The sequence below is a fragment of the Mastigoproctus giganteus genome, chromosome 10 (genome assembly GCF_048544385.1).
Source record: "Mastigoproctus giganteus isolate SK-2022 chromosome 10, ASM4854438v1, whole genome shotgun sequence".
NCBI lineage: Eukaryota > Metazoa > Arthropoda > Arachnida > Uropygi > Thelyphonidae > Mastigoproctus > Mastigoproctus giganteus.
Genome location: NC_143584.1, coordinates 181869373 through 181897007, shown reverse-complemented (window position 1 = coordinate 181897007; position 27635 = coordinate 181869373). Strand labels below are relative to the sequence as shown.

Here is a 27635-nt window from a genome sequence, read left to right as displayed (position 1 = left end):
TATTGGAGGCAGCAAGGGAAGTAAGAAAACCCTTAACCATAATTATGGTAACATCCTTAGAGTCAGGGGAGGTCCCTATGGACTGGAGATGTGCAATGTATCCCCAATTAAAGAAGGGTTTGCAAAGGTTGACACAAATAATTATAGATCTGTTAGTTTAACTTCTGTTCCAAGGAAAATAACGGAGTCACTGGTTAAAGAGGTGATATAGGATCACCTAGACAAGACTGCAATAATAGTTCAGACACAGCATGGGTTTGTTAAGGGGAAGTCTTGTCTGACCAATTTGACTGGATACTATGATATGGTTACAAAGGAACAATGAAAAAAATAATTTTGATATCATGTACTTGGATTTCAGGAAAGCATTTGATACTGTTGCACATGGAAGACTGCTGTAAAAGCAGTATGGCAGTAAGGGCAAGTCGCTGCAATGGATACAGGGATGGTTGAGTGGGAGACGGCAGAGAGGGGTAATAAATGAACACTGCTCTATGTGGGCTAATGTTATTAGTGGAGTCCCTCAGGGTTCGGTGCTGGGCCTATTGTTGTTTTGTGTATTTATCAATGATATAGATGAAGGTATATTAGGCTTAATGTCAAAGTTTGAAGACGATACAAAGGTTCGCAGGGTTGTTAATGACAGTAAAGACAGTATGCTACTGCAACAGGATCTAGAAAAGTTAGGCAGTTGGGCTGAGAAGTGGAACTGAAGTTTAACATTGACAAATGCAAAGTGCTGCATATGGGTAACAGTAACCCAAGAGAAATGTATCAACTGTGTGGTACTACACTCAGGGAGGTGGAGAATGAAAAACACCTGGGGGTTATTTGTTATTTTGTTTTTAGGAGCATTAGCAACTAAGGCCATATTGCTCCGGGGATATGCGGTGGTCATTCCCTGACCTTTCCACATCCTCCGTATTTGGTGGGCACGGGCTCGAACCCCGGTCTAATCAAGAAGCGTGTGCTACGCACTGCTGCTCCTGCCCACCTGGCTATGGAGGCGCCGACCTGGGGGTAATTGTGCAGTCAGATATGAAGTCCTCTGAGCAGTGCAGAAGGGCTGCCAGAGCAAGTCACGGAGTTTTGTCAATGATATATAGGAATTTTGCTAGCAGAGACAAGGAGGTGATTAACCCTTTATATAAGGCAATGGTCAGGCCACACCTTGAGTACTGTATACAGGTCTGGAGGCCTCATTTTAAGAAGGATGTAGAGTTGCTAGAACAAGTACAGAGAAGGGCAACAAGATTGGTGAGAGGAACAAAGGGGTGAGCTTATGAAGAAAGGCTTAAGTTCTGCAAGTTGCAGCATCTGGAGACCAGGCACCTGTAAGGTGATCTGATTGAGGTGTATAAGGCCTTGAATGGTTTGAGCAGGCTCAATGCTAACGGAATACTTCTGCTTGCTCAGACTAAGAACCTGAGGGGGCATAGATTCAAATTGAGGAAAGACAGTTGTTGTTGTTGTTATGGGAGTTTAATGGCACATAAGATACTATGGCTATCTTATGGCATTATCATACATGAATGCACCTTAAAGACAGTTGTAGAATAGATGCACAGTTTCCATTAACCAATGGGTAGTTGATTGCTGGAACAGACTTCCATCTGTTGTTGTGGAAGTTGATAGCTTAAATAAATTTAAGGCTGACCTAGACAAACATTTGGAGTGACTGGATGGGTGAAATGGGGAGGGTTTTTTTTTTTTTTTTTTTGGCTGATGATGTATAAGCTTGCTTTCTTGCATCATATGCCTCAACTAATGCTAATGCTAAGTACAGGGCTAAGTAAGTTGGCAAAACATCACGAGTTAAGAATGAATTTGAAAGTGTCTGCAATTCTGCCCAGACACAATAGGAGGAAGTGTATGTTACTCTTACTTTGGAAGAATTTTGGTACTTCATACTGTAGGCGCCTCCGTAGCCAGATGGGAAGGAGCAGCAGTGCGTAGCACACACACTTCTTGATTAGACCGGGGTTCAAGCCCGTCGCCACCAAATACGGAGGATGCGGAAAGGTCAGGGAATGACCACTGCATATTCCCGGAGCAATATGGCCTTAGTTGCTAATGCTCCTAAAAACCAAAATAACTAACTAACTAACTTCATACTGTATGGTAGTGTTAAAGAGTTTAAGTTTCTAACTCATAACAGTTAAGTTTGTTTCACATGAAAGAGAGGAAATATATCACAATGAACAGAAAGTGTTTCTGTTTATTTTTTTGTGAAAATTTTAGTAGATTTTCACAAAAGGGCTGTGTTGTTACCTTATACTGTGATAATTGCATTACACAGTGTATTTCAAAATCATTTCACTAAATGTCCTTAATTCATGTTAATTCTTGTTCCTTAATTCTTGTTCCCTTCATTATCCAGCAATGACATATCTGAAGCGTGATAGCAACACACACACACACACACACACACACACACACACACACACACACACACACACACACACACACACACACACACACACACTTCTGCTGATTTTAACCTCCATGATGACAGAATATTTGCACTCTAGAACTGTATTTGGGTTGCTATGGTACAACAAAAACTTTCAGATAGCCTCCAAGTCAGAAACTAAAGAAATATTAACCCATTTTTCAAGATCCTTAAATTGACATAAGTTTGCAACTTACAAACCTATAAGTCTGAAGCACTGTCAGTCAGAGCCTGCCTGTATAATTTTATAAAGCATTATGTTAATTGTTAATATTCAATTGTTAATACATAAAGTAGAGAACTTTAGCTGGAAGAAAACTGGCATTAGCCTTTTCCTATTTGGAAAATATTTAAAATTTATACTGTTCATAAGCAAATTTGCAATTAGAAAGTCAATACTTTTAAATAATTCTAAAATATTAAAAATTAATAATAAAAAATAAAAAAAACATTTTATTAAGAAAAAGTGATAAATACCAACCTGGGCCAGACTACTTGCAATTAGATCATCCAGTGCTAATTCTGTAATGGCAGCACAAACAGCTTTAGAAAAACAAATAGAAAAAAAGTATTTAAATTATATTTAATGCTACTAATAAAAAATTATGAATTAAATTATCATAACAGAAGATGAAGCAATCTTACCAGATTTCAAAGCCAAATTATTCAGGAAATCCTTTTCATATACCTTTAAAATGCAATTTAAAAAAATAAACATATATACACTGGAAAACGTTTAACATGAAAAATCGGTTAACATGAAAAAATATTCTGATCCCGACAAAATGCATGTGATTTCATACATTATTTTCTTTTAACATGAAACAAAAAACACTTAACATGAAAAGATTTCTGCATCTCACAAGAATAAAAAAATATACCGGCCACCACGTCGTCACTAAATTTTTACTGTTTATGACTTTATGACTCAACTTTCTATTGACTAGGCCAACGTCTGATAATAAACAATATGTAGATAGTACAAGGATGCCACTTGCCACACACCACCCTTATAATTTTAAACAAATGGGATTATCCGTCGGCGGGAATTTCGTGTTTAGTAAAAAATCCGTAAATTTATCACCCTCAACTGTACAATAGAAAAATCAGGGTATAAACAAAGCCCTATTTTGCTAAAGTTAAAATGGAGTTGCTTAAAGCAGTAGATGTAGTGGATTCTTCAAAAACAGACATTTGTAAAAAGTTCAGAATTGCTAACTCTATGTTGTCGGCAATCATAAAGTATAGAGATCAACTTACTGCAATGTTTGAGTGCAGTATGTGTGAGCCGGATAGGAAACGGATGAGAATGGCCAAACACGAAGATTTGGAGGCTGCATTGCTTGTTTGGTTCAAACAAGCTAGATCACAGAATGCTCCAATATCGGGACCTCTATTAATGGAAAAAGCGGATGTGTTTGCAATTCAAATGGGGATTGAATTCACTGCAAATTCAGGCTGGTTGGAACATTTCAAGAAAAGAATGGCATAGTTTTTAAAAATGTTCATGGTGAAGCAAATCAAGTTTCACCGAGTGTGACATCAGATTGCCTGCAGTCTACATTGCCCACAGTGCTTGAAGAATATAGCACGAGAGATGTCTTTCATGCCAATGAAACGGAGTTGTTCTATCACTGCTTACCTGATAAAACTTTATTGTTTAAGGGACAGCAGTTTTCTGGCAGCAAAACGTCCAAAGAGAGGATAATGGTAATGGTGGCTTGCAATTCGGTCAGATCAGAAAAGCTGCCCTTATTCATTACTGGGAAGAGCATGAATCTGCGATGTTTTAAAAATGTAAAAAAAATACCGGTTTAGTATATGGCAAACAAGAAGGCATGGATGACCGAGACAACATTTACTGATTGGCTTTTGAATTTAGATAAGTGCTTTTTACGCAAAAAGGAAAAGTTGCCATGATTGTTGATAATTGTCCAGCTCACTCTGAAGTGAGATTAAAAGCTATAAAGCTTATATTTTTGCCTCCAAACACTATGAGCATTTTACAGCCTTGTGATCAAGGCATAATACAGAATTTAAAATTTTATTACCGAAAACAATCGCTAAGAAAATATTTGGCTGCAACTGAAGCAAAAGAAGATTTCTCTGTCAACTTATTGGATGCATTGCATATGTTGCACACTGCTTGGAATCTTGTAACACCAAAGATTATTGAAAATTGTTTTCGTCATGCAAAATGATGGATTTAATATCTACTCAAGAGTCTCAAGACAATCAAGAAGCTGAACCGACATTCAGTGAAATTTTTGGGCGTGTTTCCTCTCTTTTAGAAAGTTCAGTATCTTTGGATAAATTTGTCGCAGTTGATGATACTAATTTGTGTACAGCGCCAATTTTAACAGATAGTGATATTTTGGGCGTCGTATGGCCTACAGAAGTGGATCCCGTGGTTGAAGATAGTGATGATAATGTAGACAATGACATCAATTTGTTAGTTCCTGTTCCTATTACGTCAGAAATGCGAAAATTGATAAAAAGTATGTGCAGATATTTCGATGTACATACGAGTGGTGAAATGAACACCCTTCTAGTTAATGACACTGTGTATAATTTTCACATCCATCTAAGCATACTTTATTTAATATATCTATTCATACACACTTATATATACTTTTGTATTACTGAAAACAATTGCTAAGAAAATATTTGGCTGCAATTGAAGCAAAAGAAGATTTCTCTGTCAACTTTGAAAAAGACATATAGTAGATATGTAAAAGGTGAAAGAATGTTAATATCCTAAAAATTATGATGAATTAAGAAAATTATGGGCTGAATTATAAAGCCAATAGGAAGTGGGTGAACTGTAAAGTAAAATTAATAATAATAAAGTAAAATACAATATAAATAAAATAAAAAGTGGTAAAGTGTCATCGGATATGGGGGGGGAACATATTTATATGTAGATAAAAGTCAAATACAGGAAAGGCAAATGTGCAGAATCTGAAGTAAATATTGATATCAATATTGATACGTGGTCAGGTATTTTCATCAGGGGACTACACCTGACCATGTATCAGGAACTGCGTTTCTATACTTATCCATAGTAGTAAAAAAAAACGTAATTGGCACATTCTTATACAGTATGGACAAGGTAGACCCAAAGCAGTGTCAATTATTAAGGTAAAAATAAGGATCGAGTTAGAATAAAATATGGTTAAGTGTTTTCAGAATGGGAAAAGGTGAATTTTTATAAAAATATGTAGAGTTTAGTGTAGGATTTAAATGTTGTAATTTTGTGGAAATTGGAATTCAATAATTTGGAACAAGCACATGGTATAGGGTGAGGTATTAAATTGAGGATAGGAAAGAGAAAAAAAAAGAGTATTTAAGTAAATAAAGATGAAAAAAGCGATATAAGTAGGATAGTAGGAACATTTGTATCACTCTCGTATACACTAATAGTTTTACGAATGGGAAGGTAGAAATAGATAGTAGAAAGATAAAAGGAAAGAAAGAGTTATTAAATCACACTGAGCTAGCTGGGGTTGTGAAGCCCAACCTTATAGTAAGAGCTCTGGCTTTGTAGCTGTTAGTATAAAAGGGTGCTAATACTAAATGCTTGTATTGCAAGGAAAAGGCAGGCACAAAAATTGTAAGTTGAAACATGCCAAGAAACGAATCGAAAACGAAACCGAAAGTATAATAAGAAAGTGAGCGATACCTGGAGTTTTCAAGTAATGCATAGCAGAAGTAAGCTGGAGGGGAAAAAATACATAGCTGAAGGAAAAAGTGGGGAAATGAAGCACACATGTTTAGCAGAGTAGATGAACGCATGTAAACCATAACCACATTTGTAACATAGCTATATGATTTTTGTATATCTTATGACTTTATTTTGTTAAAGTAGTACTATTTCAACCGCATTTCTTTTTCCAATGCTAATCATAAGTATCTCCATGCATTTTTGTTCTAAATATGACAATGGAGGTCACTATTTTCCCATCTTTTTACATTTCTTCACAGCTCTCTATCAAGTTCGCTACGCTGCTATAAATTGCTTCATCATGTAGCTATTTTACTAATGTGGTTATGGTTTACATGCATTCATCTACTCTACTAAACATGTGTGCTTCATTTCCCCACCTTTTTCCTTCAGCTATGTATTTTTTCCCCTCCAGCTTACTTCTGCTATGCATTACTTGAAAACTCCAGGTATCGTTCACTTCCTTATTATACTTTCGGTTTTGTTTTCGATTCATTTCTTGGCATGTTTCAACTTACATATTTTTGTGCCTGCCATTTCCTTGCAATACAAGCATTTAGTATTAGCACCCTTTTATACTAACACTTACAAAGCCAGAGCTCTTACTATAAGGTAAGTTGTGGGCTTCACAACCCCAGCTAGCTCAGTGTGATTTAATAACTTTTTCTTTCCTTTTATCTTTCTACTATCTATTTCTACCTTCCCGTTCATAAAACTATTAGTGTATATGAGGGTGATACAAAGGTTCCTACTATCCTACTTCTATCACTTTTTTCGTCTTTATTACTTAAATACTCCTTTTTCCCTTCCCTATTCTCAATTTAATACCTCGCCCTATACCATGTGCTTATTCCAAATTATTGAATTCCAATTTCTACAAAATTACAACATTTAAATCCTACACTAAACTCTACATATTTTTATAAAAAAACACCTTTTCTCATTCTGAAAACACTTAACCATATATTATTCTAACTTGATCTTTATTTTTACCTTAATAATTGACACTGTGTTGGGACTACCTTGTCCATACTGTATAAGAATGTGCTAATTACATTTTTTTTTATTTTTTGGCCTTTCACCTTTCTTCTACTACTATGGACAAGCACAGAAACGCAGTTCCTGATACATGGTCAGGTGTAGTCCCCTGATGAAAATACCTGACCATGTATCAATATTTACTTTAGATTCTGCACATTTGCCTTACCTGTATTTGACTTTTATCTACATATAAATATGTTCCCCCCCCCATATCTGATGACAGATTTACCACTTTTTATTTTATTTTTATTGTATTTTACTTTACAGTTCACCCACCTCCTATTGGCTTTGTAATTCAGCCCATAATTTTCTTAATTCATCATAACTTTTAGGATATTAACATTCTTTCACTTTTTACATATCTACTATCCTCACCCTTCTAGTTATTGGCACTTTGTGTAATTTTCACATCCATCTATGCATACTTTATTTAATATATCTATTCACACACACACAAACACACACAATAACATGTACATTTTAAATTGCTCTTTTCAAACATGAAAAGCATTGTGTTTTTATATTAAATTTTTTCTTCAAAAAAGTGATTTAAACTTCTCTACCTCTAAGCAAGAAGTCTAAATAATAGCATATCAAAAAAGAAAATGAAAATTGAAACAAAAATTTATATAAACTTACATCTCCAAAAGACTCTGAGCTTGACCAAGTGGCTTCTTTTTGCAGCAGATTAAAACTTTCTGTATCCTGCCTAATAAAAATATATAACACTGTTTGAAATATGGTTAAATGCGGGTTAGAAATGGTGAATAAAGGGCACATTTTCAATTATGTGTGGGATATAGGGGTAGAATTTTTCAAGGATCAAGGGGTAGAATTTTTTTCAGCCTGGACTGTACTTGTTAACAGGAGAGATTGCTTCTACAGGGATGGGATACACTTAAATAGAAAGGGTGCAAGAATATTTGCTGATGCTATCGAGGCAGTGTTAGGTGGGTCGGAAAACTGCTAGCTTGGGGGGAGACAAAGACCAATAGATTGACAGTAGCCACTGGCAGAGGTGAAAGAGATTCTTGCACTGCTTCTATTAGAATGAGCAGAAGCCTGAAAAACAAGATGCATGATATTTCAGAGACTGCTGGGAGCCATTGCGGTACAAGTAAACACATGGGTTGTGTTAGGGTAGCTAAGAATAGAAACAGGTGCAGGTATACCTGCGTGTACACCAATGCTAGGAGTTTAGTAAATAAATTTGATGAATTTGAGGTATTGCTCAAAACATCAAAGGCAGATATTGTTGGGATATCACAGACGTGGTGTCACACAGATATAAGGGATGCAGAACTGGAATTTGGGGAGTACAACGTCTACAGAAAGGATAGACAGGATAGGAAGGGGGGAGGGGTTATGCTATTAGTTAAGAAACACATAAAAACCAAGGAAGTGAAGCCAGTCGACATCGCTGGACAGTGCAGTGTTGAGTCAGTTTGGTGTGACATAAGCATTGGGAGATCAAAATTGAGAGTAGGAGTGTGCTATAGGCCTAATGACTCTGATGAGTATAATAAGAAACTGTACAGGGAAATAGAGTGGGCCAGTAAATCAGAGAGTCTTATAATGGGAGATTTTAATTTCCCAGATATTGACTGGAATTTGGGGGCTGGTCACTCACACACTAGCAGGGCTTTTGTGGATTTATTGGATGATTGTTTTCTACATCAGCATGTTCGGGAAGCAACTAGAGGGAGTAATACTCTTGATTTGATTATCAGCAGTGATTCTTCATGCATTAAGAATCTGCAGATAAATGAACCACTAGGTACAGTGATCACAGTGTGCTGAAGTGGGATTTACTCAAAGAGGTAACTACCATTAGGGGTAAAGGGAAGGGTTATTGCTTCCGTAAAGGCGACTACGATGGACTGAGACAGTATTTAAATTCTATACAGTGGGACCAACTGATGATGTTACCAACAGCAAATTCAAAATGGGAAGCATTCAAAGAACTTATCTTGGAAGCTACTAGGCTTTACATACCAACTAAGAAATATTGTTCAAGGTTTAGGCCAAAATGGATGTCAGATGAACTAATGAGGCATATGGTAGAGAAGAAAAATGCATGGGATACTTACAAATTAACACATGACACAGAAGCCTATGATAGATACAAGTTGATATGCAACCAAGTTACAAAGGAGGTTAGGCAGGCGAAGGCAGATTACGAGAAATCCTTGGCAAGGGATGCAAAGAAAAACAGCAAAGAGTTCTTTACTTATGTAAACTCTAGAAGGAAGGGGATGAATCAAATTGGTCCACTTGATATTGATGGGTCAACTGTTGATGATCCTGCTCAGGTAGCTAACAAACTAAATGAATATTTTGCATCGACATTCACACATGAGGAGTTATTCAGCGAGGGGAATGCCAGAGGTGTATTCAACTCTAGCAGTAAGGTACAGAATCTTGAAATAACTGAGAGTAAAGTGGAGAAGAAATTGTTGAAGATAAACACAAGAAAGGCACCCAGGGTGGATGGGATCTATCCAGTTATATTAAAGGAGGCAGCAAAGGAAGTAAGCAAACCATTAGCCATAATTATGAGAGCTTCCTTGGACTCAGTGGAGGTACCCATAGACTGGAAATGTGCAAATGTAACCCCAATTCACAAAGGAGGATCAAAGGCTGACACAAGTAATTATAGACCTGTGAGCTTAACTTCTGTTCCAGGAAAATTAATGGAGGCACTGGTTAAAGAAGCACTGCAGGATCATTTAGGCAAGACTTCAGTTATAGCTCGGACACAGCATGGTTTTGTTAAGGGGAAGTCTTGCCTGACCAATTTGATTGGATACTATGATGCAGGGAATAGCTTTGATATTATATACTTGGATCTTAGAAAGGCTTTTGATACTGTTGCACATGGAAGACTGCTACACAAATTGGAGCAGTGTGACATTGGAGGCAAATTGCTGCTATGGATAAAGGGGTGGTTGAGGGGGAGAAGACAAAGAGTGGTAATCAATGGACACTGCTCATCGTGGACTAATGTTATTAGTGGAGTCCCTCAGGGCTCAGTGTTGGGTCCATTATTGTTTTCTGTATTTATAAATGATATTGATGATGGTATATCAAGCTTAATGTCCAAGTTTGCAGATGATACAAAGGTTGGCAGGGTTGTCAAGGACACTACTGACACTATGCTGCTGCAACAGGATCTGGAAAGGTTGAGCAGATGGGCTGAGAGGTGGCAAATGAAGTTTAACATTGACAAATGTAAATTACTACACATGGGAAACAGCAACCCCAGAGCAACGTATCAACTCTGTGGTACTACACTGACAGTGGTAGAGAATGAAAGGGACTTGGGGGTGGTTGTGCAGGCAGATATGAAGTTCTCTGACAGTGCAGACAGGCTGCAAGAGTAGCTCATGGAGTATTGTCAATGATATACAGGAATTTTTCCAGCAGGGATAAGGAGGTGATTATTCCCTTGTATAAGGCAATGGTCAGGCCACACCTAGAGTACTGTATACAGGTCTGGAGGCCTCATTTCAAGAAGAATGTAGAGCTGCTGGAACGAGTACAGAGAAGGGCAACAAGATTAGTGAATGGAACAAAGGGGTGCTCTTACGAAGAAAGGCTTAAGTTTTGCAAATTACAGTGTCTGGAGACTAGGCACCAGCGAGGTGATCTGATAGAGGTGTATAAAGCCTTGAATGGTTTGAGCATGCTCAATGCTGATGGGATTCTTCCTGTAGCTCAGAAAAATCACCTGAGAGGGCATAAATTCAAATTGAGGAAAGACAGATGTAGGATAGACGTGCGGAAATTTGCCTTTAGCCAGCGGGTGGTTGGTTGGTGGAACAGACTTCCATCCCTTGTAGTGGAGGTTGATAGCCTAAATAAGTTTAAGGCTCAGCTGGACAGGTATTTTGAACGAACAGAGGGGTGAAGTGGAAGTGGGTTTTTTTTTTTTTTTTTTGGCTGATGCTGCATAAGCTTGCTTTCTTGCATCAAATGCCTCTACTAATGCTAATGCTAATGCTAATATGCATTGTAGCAGCAGAAGACTGATGTATATATAGTGACTGACATCCAAATGCAGATACCTGTGCTAACATAAGCTGAAATGTATAATTAACTGAATCTGTTGTGTCATGGATCCTGTGACTGCTTCACTTAATTGGAGAAATCAGAGAAACATAAATATATAGTTTTATTCTTATATATCAACACTAACAATGACAAAGTGACATAGTTGCATAGCATTGTTCCAGGTTTAGCATAGAATACAAGACAGCACTACCTTCAATATTAAAGGCACTAAAGAAATACTCTTTGATGCTACACTCTTCAAAAACATATAAAGTTGAATGCTTGCATGAACTAACTGATCTAAATAACACTAATCATTTGAATCAATTGAAAACAAAGATACAAATAATAAGAAAAATTCTAAAGACATGGCTTAAATAAGCAACCAATATTGCACTTTAACAAAGACCAAAGTAACAACATATGCAAATCTAACAATGTAACAACATATGCAAATCTAACAAAGTAACAACATATGCAAGGTCCATATATTGGTCGATTTCAGTGTTGAAAGTCAAGAATAATGGTCATGGCAGCTTGTCACTTAACAGAATGGCTGCATCAGCTCTTTGGTACTGCTACACTGACCTGAGTTTGGTCTGAGCCAAGTTGCTGTATCAGGAAACAAAGATGTGTTGGTGGGATCCTTTTCTGCAGGGGGGGCTGGTATTTGTTATGCTGGGTCCTTCTCCTCACAGATGCTGGCACCAAAGTAGGGGTAAGAACCCAACACAATAAATAATAGCCACCTTGCAGAACAGCTAGGACCTGATGCACAGAAACTCATGTAAAAACAGTATCCAGAGGGCTAACATAACATCTCAAAAAGTAAGACAGTGAAGCAATGCATCACAAGTGGCCACAACCTACAATCTCTCTCTCTCTGTTGGACCAACACAGAGATTTTCACTTCTCATTAGTACAATCTTTGTTAAAGTGCCATACTGGCCACTTCTTCCAGCCCAGCTTTTGTCTTGATGTTTGTGCCTTTATTTCCCAACAATTAGTGTTGTGTGAAATTCTTTGAGCACTACCTTATAGACAGTGCTCAAAGAAATCATGAATTGAATTCAGCTCACTGATTTGTGAAAATCAATGAAGTGAATAAAAATAACAATATAATTTTGAAAACTAAATTAATAGTGTGAACATACAGCAGAAAAATATGATATATTCCATAACTACAAACTCACAAACAAAATTATGGAAGTTCTAACATACAAATAACTTTACTGATTACACATATAGCTGAAATATGATATCAACTCTCCAAACACTCACTTCACGTAATTTCTAAATATGGTTCCTTTTAGTGAAACACTGAGCATCCTGAAATTTTTGCATATTCCCAAAGAAACAGGCTTTCACAGAGCCTGCTACTATTGCAAGACTAACTATCCACAGTCCACACATGTTCAGAAACTCACTCAAGAAAAGATCAAGTGAAGCAACTTCTTTGCTTAAACGGAATATATCACACAACAAAAACACCTCCACAAATACAATTTTCCAATTACTGAAAAAACTCACTCGCTCACTCACCGGAATACAAAATTTTGAGATTGTGGGAATGATGAGTTTTTTGTCCCCATGGTTTCATGTCAAAATTTTTACTGTCTTCTCGATTAATACACATGTTAAATTGTATTTTATAAATACAGTAGAACCCGGATAAGAAATTCAAGCGTAAAAAGTTTTCCCATATTAGGTTTGGTTTCTTAAGTCCCAATTTCAACTCTATATGTTGTAATGTATTATTTTCCCATGTAAGAAGCTTCCCGGGGAAAAAGTTTTCCCACATAAAAAGTTTGTGATAAAGAATACACAGTGTATTATTATAATGACGTTTTCCCACTTAATACGTTTTTTTAAATATAAAAATTATTTTTAATATTAAAAAATGTTAAACAATATAAACATTTGGTAATCGAACAAATTAGTGCCAAGAATCATTTTAGTTCATAGCAAACCACTGAAGTGAAATGGCATCGTTTTTGATATACATGTATCTCACATTGTGAATACCTTCACAACGAGTTGCCCGGATATTGCACTACCTCCAATAAGCAACGCTTCACCAATGGAGAAGACTAATGTTACTTATTCTCGGCAAATTCCACCACCCTGCATTTACAATATGAGATACATGTATATCAAAAACGATGCCATTTCACCTACTTGGGTTGTTTACTATGAACTAAAATGATGCTTGGCACTAACTTGTTCGATTAGTGAATTTTTCATAATCTGCGGCATTCAGGGCTAAAACTTTTTTAGTATAAACATTTTGATATTATGGAAGTGACATTGAAATTGTTTTCATCGATTTCCATAGTTGGATACCTCAACCACGTTTGTGAACAGTTCTGAATTACTTAGTGGACTGTTGCTCTGTCTTATTGTAATTGTGACCTTTTTATAGTATGTTGAAACTCCAAAAGAGCTCATTCTTCCAACTTGGTAATGAGTTTAATGAACAGAATGTTAAGCAATTATAAATCCTCAGTTTAAAAATGTTTCCCATAGGCAGAGTAAAATATTTATAAATTCTGAAATAGTACTTAAAAATTATAATAAATTAAATTTTCTGTTTATACTCCGGCACGACAACCAAGTCAGTAGAGTTTTACAATCAATCATCAATACAAATATTTATCGTATTTAGTAGTCATGGGCTTGAACTCCGGTCCACTCAAGGAATGCATGCTATGTACTCTTGCTCTTGACCACTCGGCTATGTCAGGTCTTTAACTTATGTGTCATTTCATTTTTATTTGTTTAGTTAATATTTCATACCCTTAGGTCATTTTCTCTTCTAAGAAGTTTTCCAAGAGACTGGAAGTTTAGAACTTCCAGTCCCTTAGAAAACTTCTTATCTGGGTTCTACTGTAATTTAAAGTCTTAGTCATGTTTGTTAGCTTATTTTTAAATTTAGCTAGTGATTTTGTAAGATACAACTTACTATTTGTCCAGCTATTGTATCGGTGTTTTGGCACAAATATCATAGCATGTAATGAGTAGAGCAGTAGAATATTAGGGTTTTAATTGTGATAAATAAGTAGCTCAAAGGTCCTAATCACTTGTTGAACATATTTATTTTTGTGTTTAGCTAAGGAATTTTGCTTTTTAGTAGGGATATAACTAATTTCAACCCAAGCACGGTACTAAGTACTATAGGTTCTAATACCTCTCGTGTTTGGAGTTCACATAAAAAAAAAAAAAAAAAAATTTAACACTGCAATCATAATAGTATAGCATAACAATATCTTGAACTTGATAGTGTAATAGGTATCACTTCATTTAGGAATTTATTAGCATAGTGTAGTATTATCAATTAATCAAATAAATTTATTAATTTTCATTGTTAATCATTTAAATTGTATTTAAACAGAAATCATGCTCCAGACTAGAGTAGCAAAGTAATGGACATAAAGTAGCAGGAGTGCTGTGGCTTGGGGGAGAACCAAAGGGGGAGATTCTCCAACGTATCACAGTCTAACAAAATATGCAACTTGTAAAATGTTTAGACCTTTCTGGAACAGGACATGATCCAGCCAATGGGGGATGTCTTTGTGTACTAGTAGCAGAGTGTGTGTGTGAAGAAATTAGATGCCAACTCAGCATTCTGATGGGCATCTCAGCTGCCCCACTCAATGCCACAGCTGACACTTGTGCATTAGATAACACAGCAGCAAGCTCCAAGGCAGAATGCACTGGTCAGACAGAAGGTAGTTATTGTCAGTGACTCTGTCAACAGGGAAATGGGAAATATGCCAGGGGCAAAAGTAGATAATGTTATAGAGCAGATATCATCTTTTAAGGGCACAAAAGGTAATACAGGTAACCTTCATATAAATGGTAATTAGATTCCTATAAAATCTCATGTAATGCAAAACCGTCTTATACGGGACTAAGAAACAGTACAAAAAGGGGGGTTACGTTCCAAAAGCTAACAAAAATACATAATTTTTTTATAACTAGTGGAAACTTAAATTTTATTAATGATAGTAATAACTGAACAAACATCTCACAAAGTGTGATACATATATGTCAGACAATGTACGTTCATTTAATTTTCTTCCTTTCATTCCTGCTAAGCACAATCAAACAAGAATTTCTCTATTGCAGAATATCTTCACCTTCTGAACTTTCTGCAGCATTTAGATTTCGTGTATCTTCTGTCTCTTTAATAAAAAAAATCAACATTCTGGGATTGTTTGCTTTTTCTTGATAGATCTTTGTAAATTGCATGGTATGGAGCTAAGCATTTTTGAAGTTCCCTTTTGAACTTTGTGTTCCCTTCAGTCAAAGGATCTGCATTCAAAAAATAAGATTCTAATTACTCGGCTAAGTTTATCCCTTCCCATATGCATTTTAGCATAAAATTTGGAACTTCACTGGCCTGGGGTGTTATCCAATAGTAATAAAACTTAAAATCTAGATTTTTCCACTATTTTAAGCAGAAAAATCTAGATTTCAAAGCTTTGGAAAAATCTTGATTTTTCCAAAGCTGGCCCAAAACAATTTAGAATCCATTCTTTAAATAAATCGACAGTTACCCAAATTATGCCTAATTTCCTTAGCCATAATTTGGGGCTGGAATTTATTTCACAACAAAGAAATTATTCCAATACGCTTCTTATGAACAAAGTTTAGCAACACTTTAGTAACCAGAAAAATTTATAAATGATCAAATAAAAACCAAAATAACTTTACAAAAACCTTAAGTTACAAACTGCACACTTCGAAGTCAAACTTTTATGGTCTCAAACAATATCTCAAATAATATGGAACAAACATAAGTTCCATAGCACTGAACCTAGCACGGGGATTTCCCAATATAACAGCTAACAAATTAACAGGGGGGATTCACAAAAAAGAATGCAAATGTTGAAAAATTGAATCCAACATAATAGCAGGGTTTCCCCCACACAAAAGCTCAAAAATACCGTGTTATGCAAGGTTTTCCATAATTCTTTAACCATGTTAGAGTGAAACCATGTTGTAGAAGTACCATGTTATACAGGAGTTGCCTGTATTGTTTTACACGTTGGCATTAATGATATTAAGAGTAGGAGATCTGAGGACTTACTTAAACAGTACAGGGCAATGTTTGCCAAAAGTCACAAGTTAGGAATGAATTTGAAAATGTCTGCAATTCTGCCCAGACATGATTGGAGGGAGTATATGTTGAGAGCCTTATCAATCAATTTGGTCCAGGGAAAGAACATGCAGGGCTAATGGGGTAGAATTTTTCTCAGCATGGTCTGTGCTTAACAGGAGAGACTATTTTTACAGAGATGGGATACACTTGAATAGAATGGATGTGAGAATATTTGCTGATGCTGTCGAAGCAGTGATAATAGGATTGAAAAACTGCCAACTTGGGGGGATATACAGACTAATAGTTTAATTAGAGGTGCAGGTAGAGGTGCAAGTGATTCTTGCACTGCTACTATTGGTACATGCAGCAGTCTGGAAAGCAAGGTGTCTGGGATATCAGGCCACGCTGTGGGTCATCATGGAACAAATGAATACATGGGCTGTGTTAGGGTAACTAAGAGTAAGAACATGTGCATGCATACGTGTTTATACATGTTCTTACATACCAGTAACTGATGCCAGGAGCAATGTAAATAAATTTGATGAATTTGAAGTACTGATTAAGACGTCAAATGCAGTCGTTGTAGAAATAGTGGAGACATTGTGTCACCCAGACATAAGTGAAGCTGAATTTGAATATAGAGTACAACGTACACAGGAAGGACAGACAGCCAGGACAGGAGTGGTGGAAGAATTATGCTCTTAGTTAAGAAGCATATTAAACCTAAGGCAGTGCACCAAGTTGACATAGGTGAAGAGTACAATGTTGAGTCAGTCTGGTGTGATATAAGCATTGGAAAAACAAAATTGAGAGTAGGAATGTGTTATAGAGCTAATAATTGTGATCAGTATACCAAAATCAGTATATCAGAATACAGAGAAATAGAGTGGACCAGGAAAATAAGAATGTCTTATAATGGGGGAATTCAACTTTCCAGATGTTAGCATTAGCATTAGTAGAGGCATATGATGCAAGAAAGCAAGCTTATTCAGCATCAGCCAAAAAAAAAAAAAAAAAAACACAACCAATACTCCCATTTCACCCCTCCGTTCATTCGAAATACCTGTCCAGCTGAGCCTTAAATTTGTTTAGGCTATCAACTTCAACAACAAGTGATGGAAGTCTATTCCACAAACCAACTGCCCGCTGGCTAAAGCAAATTTCCGCACATCTATCCGACATCCGTCCTTCCTCAATTTGAATTTATGCCCTCTCAGGTGATTATTCTGAGCAAGAGGAAGAATCCCATCGGCATTGAGCATGCTCAAGCCATTCAAAGCCTTATACACCTCTATCAGATCACCTCGCCGATGCCTAGTCTCCAGACTCTGTAATTTGCAAAACTTAAGTCTTTCTTCGTAAGAGCAACCCTTTGTTCCATTCACTAATCTTGTTGCCCTTCTCTGTACTCGTTCCAGCAGCTCTACATCATTCTTGAAATGAGGCCTCCAGACCCGTATACAGTACTCAAGGTGTGGCCTGACCAATGCCTTATACAAGAGAATAATCACATCCCTATCCCTGCTAGAAAAATTCCTGTATATCATTGACAAGACACCATGAGCTACTCTTGCAGCCCGTCTGCACTGCTCAGAGAACTTCATATCTGCCTGCACAATTACCCATAGGTCCTTTTCATTCTCTACCACTGTAAGCGTAGTACCACAGAGTTGATACGTTGCTCTGGGGTTACTGTTTCCCATATGTAGTACTTTACATTTGTCAATGTTAAACTTCATTTGCCACCTCTCAGCCCATCTGCTCAACCTTTCCAGATCCTGTTGCAGCAGCATAGCATCAGTAGTGTCCTTAACAACCCTGCCAACCTTTGTATCGTCTGCAAACTTGGACATTAAGCTTGATATACCATCATCAATATAATTTATAAATACCGAAAACAACAATGGACCCAACACTGAACCCTGAGGAACTCCGCTAATAACATTAGTCCACGTTGAGCAGTGTCCATTGATTACCACTCTCTGTCTTCTGCCACTCAACCATCCCTTTATCCATAGCAGCAATTTGCCTCCAATGCCACACTGCTCCAATTTGTGCAGCAGTCTTCCATGCGCAACAGTATCAAAAGCCTTTCTAAGATCCAAATATATAATATCAAAGTTATTCCCTGCATCCAGTTCTTTTGTGACTACATCATAGTATCCAATCATATTGGTCAGACAAGACCTGCCCTTAACAAAACCATGCTGTGTCTGAGCTATAACTGAATTCTTGTCTAGATGATCCTGCAGTGCTTCTTTAACCAGTGCCTCCATTAATTTTCCTGGAACCGAAGTTAAACTAACAGGTCTATAACTGGAATTTGTGGATTGGTCACTCACACACTAGCAAGACTTTTGTGGATTTCTTAGATGACTTTTCTACAGCTGCATGTTACAGAGGCAACAAGAGGAAGCAATACTCTTGATCTGGTTATCAGCAGTTATTCTTCATGCATTAAGAATATGCAGGTAAAAGACGCACTGGGTGGCAGCAATCAAAGTTATATAAATACAAAGTTGTCTCTTCTCCAATGGAGCCTTTATCTCATGGCTATTCCCAACATCGTATTGTTTGGCATTACAAGAATGCAAAATGGGATGACCTGCGAGATTCCTTTTCTTCTTTTCTTTGGTCAGATTACTGTTTCAAAACTTCTGATGTCAACGTTTGCTCAGATCGTATCAGTGAAATTATTCTTGTAGAAATAGAATCCTTTATTCCACACTCCACTTTAAAATCTCGTCGTTTATCTAAACCGCGGTTTTCCAATAAATGTGCTAAGGCTGTTCAAGAGAAGAGCGTTGCATATCGTAATTGGCTTGCTTACAATTCTTCAGTTTCATTTTCTGCCTACACCAAAGCTCGTAACAATTGTAAAGCAGTTATTAATCAGTCCAAACTAGATTTTGAAGAGGGTAAGAGTAGAAAACTTGTTTCTTTCCCTAATGGCAGCCAAGCATTCTGATCTCTTGCCAAAGCTATTGGCAGCAACTTTTGCCAATCTCTGCTCCCACCTCTGTGAAAACCAGATGGTTCTGTTGTCACTTCAGTCAAGGATAAAGCTGGCCAGCTAGCATCCCATTTTTCTTCCACCTCATGTATTAATGATCTTGGTAAAACACCTCCCACCATTCCCAACATGCTCCATTCAATGCCTCCTGTGGTCTTCCGTCAAAAGGATATCAGAAGGATTTTGACGAATCTTGATGCTAAGAAAGCTCCAGGTCCTGATGCTTTTCTCCACTTGTTCTCAAAGCCTGTTCTCCTGAACTTACTCCTGTTCTTTGCTGCCTTTTTTCACTTTCTCATTTCAAGGGTGTTTTTCCTTCTGCTTGGAAATTTTCTCATATCCAGCCAGTTCCTAAAAAGGGTGACAAATCTCTCCCATCCAATTATCATCCCACTGCAATTACTTCTACTCTTTCTAAAGTAAGGGAGAAATCAATTAACCGCCAACTGTTAAACTACCTAGAAACCTTCCGTCTGATCAATGACCACCAGTATGGATTCAGTCAGTGTCAATCCACTGGTGATATTCTGGCTTATGTTACCCATTTATGGACAAATTCAATGGAAAAGTGGAAAAGTTCGGTGAAACATAAGCAGTTGCTCTTGACATCTCAAAGCCTTTCGATCGTGTTTGGCATAAAGGTCTTCTAAACAAGCTTCCATCTTATGGTTTCCCAACTGTTTTTTGCAATTGGTTATCCAGTTTTCTCTCGAATTGCTCACTGAGGGTGATAGTAGATGGCTCTCTGTCTTCTAACCTCTCAACTAATGCTGGTGTTCCCCAAAGTTCAGTTCTTTTCCCCACCCTTTTCCTCTTGTATATTAAGGACCTTCTTCCATTGACTGGAAATCCTATCCATAGTTTTGCTGATGATAGCACATTGCATTTCACTTTCCATTTTGAGAAATCTTGCCCTGCTCAATCAGATTCAACTTCTTGAATATACGCTACCAATTCCTTAAATGCTGACCTCCGGGTAATTCTCCAGTAGGGCAAAGACAACTTAGTTGATTTCAATCATTCTAAAACTCAGTCTTGTCTTATATCTTGTAAAAAAGGATTCTTCTACTCCTATGCTTATCTTTGGTGACACTCCAATTTCTAGGCAAAATGATCTCTTTTGGGGATTACCCTGACTTCTAATCTCTCTTGGCACAAGCACATTACAAATATTGCTTCCTCTGCATTTAAATAACTTGGTTTTCTCTTTTGCTCTTGGTGTTACTTTTCTTCCAAACAGCTGTTCACTCTATACAAATCGCAAATCTGCCCTACCATGGAATATTGTTCCCAAATCTGAGGCGGTGCCCGCAAAACCTCTCGCAGACTTCTAAATTCCATTCAGAAGAGAGCAGTTAGGTTAATTAATGACTCCTCCCTAACAGTCTCTCCACTGGCTGTGTCTCATAGGCATACTGTTTCTGCTGCATGCCTTTTCTACAGATACTTCCATGGGCACTGTTCTTCTGAATTGGCTTCTATAATTCCCGCTCTCTCTTTCAAAACAGTCCGAACACGTGCCGTCACCAGCCAACATCCATTTACTGTCCAACTTCAAACTCAGAGAACCAACTTTTCATCTTCCTCGTTTATTCGTTCAACTGCCGTTTTCTGGAACAACCTTCCTTCATACGTATTTCCTGAAAATTACAGTCTACAGAAGTTCAAATCTAATGTCAACAAATATCTTCTTTCATCTTCTCAACCTCCAACCCAAGCACGGTACTAAGTACTATAGGTTCTAATACCTCTCATGTTTGGAATTTTTATTTAAAAAAAAAGAGATAAGCGAACCCTTAGGCATAATTATGAGAGCACACTTGGATTCAGTGGAGGTCCCTACAGACTAGAGATGTGAGAATGTATCCCCATTTCATAAAGTGGGGATAAAAGGCAACATGAGTAAATACAGACCTGTTAGCTTAATGTCCAGGGAAAATAATAGAATCACTGGTTAAAGAAGTAATGCAGGACCATCTGGACATATTGCAATTATACTGCAATCACAACATGGATTTTTTAAGGTGCAGTCTTGTATAACCAATCTGACAGGTTACTATGATGAAGTGACCAAGCAACTGGATGCAAAAAATAATTTTAAAATCATATTCTTGGATTTCAGGAAGGCTTTTCATACTGTTGCACATAAAAGACTGCTGTACAAACTGTAGCAATGTGGAATTCAGAGTAAGTTACTACTATGGATAAAGGGATGGTTAAAGGAAAGAAAAACCAGTTACTGCTATATATAAAGAAACCCAGTTACTGCTATGGATAAAGGGATGATTGAGTGATTGAAGCAAATGGGAAGGAAATTTCACATGGGGGACAAAATTTTTAAATCAACTCGATGATTTTTATTTGTACCAACATGTCAGGGAAAGTACTAGGGAAAAGAATATTCTAGACCTCATAATCACCCATGAACCAGATGAAATAATAGAGGTGACAGTACAGGAACCAGTAGCAGGAAGTGAAGTGAGAAGTAGAAGTATTTAAAGGCAAAGGAATGGGTTATAATAAGGAAATTGCGATGCCATAAGGTGCTACATGGCACCTATTAACTGGGTAGATATAGCACAGAGAACGAATACAATTGAATTATGGTATACCTTTAAAACAATAATCACAGAAGCCTTGAATGTGTATATACTATTAAAAAATACTCCACAAGGAAGATTCCAAATTGGATGAATAATGAAGTTGCCAGATTACTTGAGCAGAAAAAGACAGCACATGGATAAGTTACAGAGCAATAAAAAGTACTGAAGCCTATAACAGCTACAAAATGATCTGTAATAGTGCCACAAAAAAGGTTATGTTAGCGAAGGCAGATTATGAAAAATCGCTGGCAAAGAGTGGGGATAAGGAATTCTTCACATATATAAATGCAAAGAAGAAAAGGAACAAACTAGATTGGGCCCTTATGTAACTGACATGGGATAGTATTCAATACCCCAGCTGATGTTGCGGACGAGCTCAACAGCTACTTTATATCGATATTTACAGAAGAAAAACCCTTTATGTCAAAGAGAAATTGTGAGAATGAAGTTGAAAAATATGTAATTTCACATGATTATTTAATGAAAAAACTTTTGAGCCTACAGGCCAGTAAGGCTCCTGGGGTTGATGGCATATACCCTATAATCTTAAGGGAGGTAGCAAGAAGGTGCATTGAACCATTGAGGCTAATTATGAGAGCATCACTGGAATCAGGAGGGATTCTGTTGGATTGAAAAAGTGCCAATGTATCTCCAATACATAAGGGCAGTTCTAAGAGTAAAGTGGGAAATTACCGACCAGTTAGTCTAACTTCAGTAGTAGGGAAAATCATGGAGACAATGATCAAGGGTGGAATTCAGGATCATTTAGATAGAAATGGAATTTTGAAGGATACTCAGCATGGTTTTGTATATGGAAAATAACATTTAACAAATCTGGTTAGCTATTTTGACAGAATCACTCATGAGCTGGATTTAGGGGATAATTCTGACATTGTTTATTTGGATTTCACCACATGGTTAGGCTGCACCTTGAGCACTGTATACATGTCTGGAGGCCTCACTTTGGGAAGGATGTAGATCTGCCGGAATGGGTGCAGAGAAAGGCAACCAGATTGGTGAAGGGAACAAATGGGTGCTCTTACCTGAAAGGCTTCAGTTCTGCAAACTGCAGCACCTCAGTAGAGATCTCATTGAGGTGTTTAAAGTCTTGAATGGACTGAGTAAGCTGAATGTTAATGGTATTCTTCCACTTGCTGAGACTACACACAATGAGGGGGCAGAAATTCAAGTTGAGGAAGGATGGTTGCAGGACAGATGTGCGGAAATTTGCCTTCAGCCAGCGGGTGGTTGATTGTTGGAACAGGCTTCCATCTGTTGTTGCAGAAGTGGATGGGTTGTTTAATTTTTTTTTTTTTTTGGCTGATGCTGTATAAGCTTGCTTTCTTGCATCATTTGCCATTACTACAACTTAAAAAAAAAATTAATTACCCATCATACCTGAGTAGTGCCAGTAAAAGTGGAACTCCTCCATAAGAATGAACCTCCTTTTTCAACGAAGGATCCTCTGCCAGAACTGATAAAGTCCACACAAGATGCCACTGGAGGCGAGCATGACAACAGCATAATTGACTATGTGTAAAAATGACAAGAAAACCTATTCAACACATATCTTTGTTATATATTGAAAATCATATGTAAAAAAATTAATAAATATTAAATATTTTCTGTAATATAGGAGTTATTGTTATTGATAAATATTGTTACTTACAACTCCTATATTAGAAAAAAATATTTAATATACTAAATATTTAATACACAAAAAAAAGCCTTTTTTGAACACTCACATTTGACCACACAGCCTATAATGCCATTAGATTATGTAGCCTATGATCAGATGGCTGAATTGTTCCTTATTTCCTATTTATGTAAAGGTAAACTGCAGCCATTATCAATCCACTGCAGGAGTGAAGCCTCCTCAACAATTCATGTTGAGAAAAATGGACCATAATCTGCCATGCTGGTCCAATGTGGGTTGGCAGGTCTTATTATCTTCATATTGTAGGTATATGAAGAAATTATTTATAATAATTTTAAAACAGCAATATTTTAAAATAAAAATATTAATATTTTTATTTTAAAATACAGCATTATTAAAAAAAATTCTACAGTAACAGTGCATTGCCATTTAAAATTTTTAAACAATTTCATCCACAGATGGAAAAACAGAAAAACTAAAAGGAAAAAAAGAAAACATGTGAAATGAAATTTGCTTATATAGAAACACATGCTCAATAGGTCATATTTTAGTCATTGTATATTCATGCTAAAAAAAATTGGAAAAACACAAATTATATTTTTAGCTATAACACAATTTGCTTATAACTTGGGTGTTAAAGTTGTCTCCCAACACACATTGAGATTGTACTATACTATAAAACTGTTAAATATATTAGCCATATTTCCTTTGACAACCTGTTCTACTGAATGATGCTTTTCTACTCTTAAAGAATTAAAACATATTTAAGAAGCATGATGGGACAAGATAGACTGGTGTGACTGGCCTTACTTTACACATTCACAAAATATTTCCATTGACCAGGCGCATTGGACTTCTTTGCAAAGAAATATTATGGAAGGCAGAATTATTGCAAATATTTCATTGCACAGGAAATTTTGGAGGCAAAAGCCTACTACATATGTGGTTTATTTATTTTAAATAATTATTTATTATTAATCTTTTGTTTGCTGCCTACTAAAAACTAAACTGTACAATTTTTTAAAAACAACTATATCTGTTTGTGTTGTGTCTTCTGATAATAATTAATTTTACAAACGACATAGTTTACAAAATCAAAAGATAACTTTATGCTGGAGATATGCGAAGCTCCAAGATTCTACTGTATATGTTTCTAATACATATATTTTGATGTACTAAAGACCACATAAGTGAAACAATAAATTGAATCATTTATTATTCAGTTAATTATTAATCTTAAAAAACTAATAATTGAACCTGTAAACACTAAAGAGATGAAAAATGGCATGTGGGGGGGGGTGGAACAGCATATAGGAAAAATCATAATTTCATCACACAGGATTACAAATGCTGTGTGCCTGACTTCCAAAATCCTGGATCCATCCTTGACTGATTCAGCTTCTTTACCCCACCAACTGTCATATAGCAATCTGCTCTGATTGATGATGTTTCTGCCAAAACAATATCACCTATATGTTGGGTCATCATCCACAGTTTTCACATTAACTGTCCATCCATATGCAAACTCATGGGCAGAAAAAACAGTTACCGGCATATACCTTTTCCATATGCCAGCAAATTTCTGTAAGACCATAAGAATCTGATTAACACTGCACTGTGCTAGCTTGGACACATACAGCACTGTGAACACTACACTGCCTTTGGTGCTGCATACCATTTCCCACATACGCAGTGTAGCCAACATGCCCTAATGTTCAGTAGCAGCATTACTACTAATCTCTAAATTTACACCCAGGTTATGTGATTTAAATTTAAACAATAAAAATATCATTTTAATTTGGCACTCTTGTACATCAAGTCCTGTGGTTGTTACAGTTAACATAGCAAAAGGCTATCTGGTTTTGTTTTTTTTTTTTTTTGTTTTTTTTTTTTTTTGTTTTTTTTTATATCATTAACATGCTCAAATTTGTGCACGGTATCAATGCATAACAAAGCTTTCACCTCAGTAAAACTGGCACACCTTCCCATAGCTGGACTTGTTCTTTTGTTGTTTTTTCAGAACTCAGTAACCTCAACAGACTAGCAGCCAACCTAAAATTAAAAATATTAAAATTTCTGTAATGTTTTGTATAGAAATAAAAAAAAAAAAAAAAACCTATAAAATTAATTAAGAGGCCAAGGAAAATACAAAGCATTGTTTAATTAATTTAAGTACAAGCAATATGTATATCAACATTACATCATAAATTTTGTATTACAGCAGTGAGCACCATAACAATATTCAATTATCATAATGTAGTAAATAATAAAAATAAACCTTTAATTAGACAACCAAAAACAATAAATGCTGCATACAACAAAATAATAAAAATATACACGCAACCCCCCAAATAACACGGTTTCGCTCTAACACGATCGATAAATTGCGGTGATCCTCACACAACACGGTACTCAAATAACATGGTTTTTCTCTAACCTGGTTAGAGAATTACGGCAAACCATGCATAGCATGGTATTTTTGAGTTTTTTTTGGGGGGGGAACCCTGCTATTATGTTGGACGCAATTTTTTTTCATTCGCATTCTTTTTTGTGAATCCCCACTGTTGATTCGCTAGTTGTTATGCAAAAAAGAAATATATTATTGGGAAATCCCTGTGTGAGGTTCTGTGCAATGGAAGTTGTGCTTGTTTGAGACCATAATGCTTATGACATTGAAGCATGCAGTTCATAACTTAAGGTTTTTTTTAAGGTTATTTTGGTTTTTATTTGATCATTTATACATTTTTCCAGGTATGTGTTACTAAACTTTGTTCTTAAGAAGCATATTGGAATAATTTCTTTGTTGTGAATTAAATTCCAGCCCTAAATTATGGCTAAGGAAATTAGGCATAATTTGGGCAACTGCCGATTTATTTCAAGAATGGATTCTAAATTGTTTTGTGCCAGCTGTGGAAAACTATTTAAAGCAGAAAACTCTAGATTTCAAAGTTTCAATACTACTGGATAACATGCCAGGCCATCCAAAAGATTTAAGTCATCCAAAATATTGAAGTAAATGTTCCTACCCTCTAATATAACTTCTTTAATTCATTCATTAGATCAAGGCATTATATCTACCTTTAAAACTCATTACATCAGAAAATCTGTTACAATGGATTTTGGAAAAAAATTGATTCCGAATCTATTGAAGTGATGGAGGTATGGAAACATTTTTCAATTGTGAACTGTATTGGAATCATAGCTTTATCGCTCAAAGAAGCAAAACTGTCAACACATGCATGTTGGAAAAATGTATGGCCAGGGTCAGTTCATTCATGAAATATGGCCAACTGGCAGAAAACAGAACTGATGCGATAGTAGAACTTGTTAAGTCAGTAGGAGGGGAAGGTTTTGATGATATGACTACTAGAGACATTCAAGAATTGCTGTAGAAAAGAGGCTGGCAAAGCGGATTCGGTGGAAATGGCATCGGAAGTAAATCAAATCGATTCAGAGGATGGTAGCGCAGATGAAAATTGTGAAGTTCCAAATTTTACACTAAAAAGCATACGGCAAGGCATAAACTTAGCCAAGCAATTAGAATCTTATTTTTTGAATGCAGATCCTTTGACTGAAAGGAACAAAGTTCAAAAGGGAGCTTCAAAAATGCTTAGCTCCATACCACGCAATTTACAAAGATCTATCAAGCAAAAGCAAACAATCCCAGAATACTGATATTTTAAAGAGAGCAGAAGATACACAAAACCTAGATGCTGCAGAAGAAAGTTCAGAAGGTGAAGATATTCTGCAACAGAGAAAACTTTCTCATTTGATTGTGCTTAGCAGCAATGAAGAGGAAAAAAATGAAATGAATGTACATTAACTGACATGTTATGTACCACAGTTTGTAAGACATTTGTTCAGTTATTACTATTTTTTAATAAAAATTAAAGTTTCTGATAGTTATAAAAAAATGGCATATTTTTGTTAGCTTTGGAATGTAACCTCCCTTTTTGTACTGGTTCTTAGTTCCATATAACATGGTTTT

At 36.4% G+C, this 27635-nt stretch overlaps 1 protein-coding gene across 1 annotated transcript in view; it reads right to left on the bottom strand.

The window, feature by feature from the left end:
- Positions 1-27635, bottom strand: part of LOC150079595 (serine/threonine-protein kinase Nek10-like) — a 165562-nt gene that overhangs the window by 112363 nt on the left and 25564 nt on the right. The window contains exons 5-9 of the mRNA XM_090382698.1: positions 25610-25699; positions 23389-23520; positions 7857-7926; positions 3098-3140; positions 2934-2995 (exon numbers count right to left, since the gene is read on the bottom strand). Of these exons, the coding sequence (XP_090238824.1) occupies positions 2934-2995; positions 3098-3140; positions 7857-7926; positions 23389-23520; positions 25610-25699 (397 nt within the window). The remainder of the gene's footprint in view (positions 1-2933; positions 2996-3097; positions 3141-7856; positions 7927-23388; positions 23521-25609; positions 25700-27635) is intronic.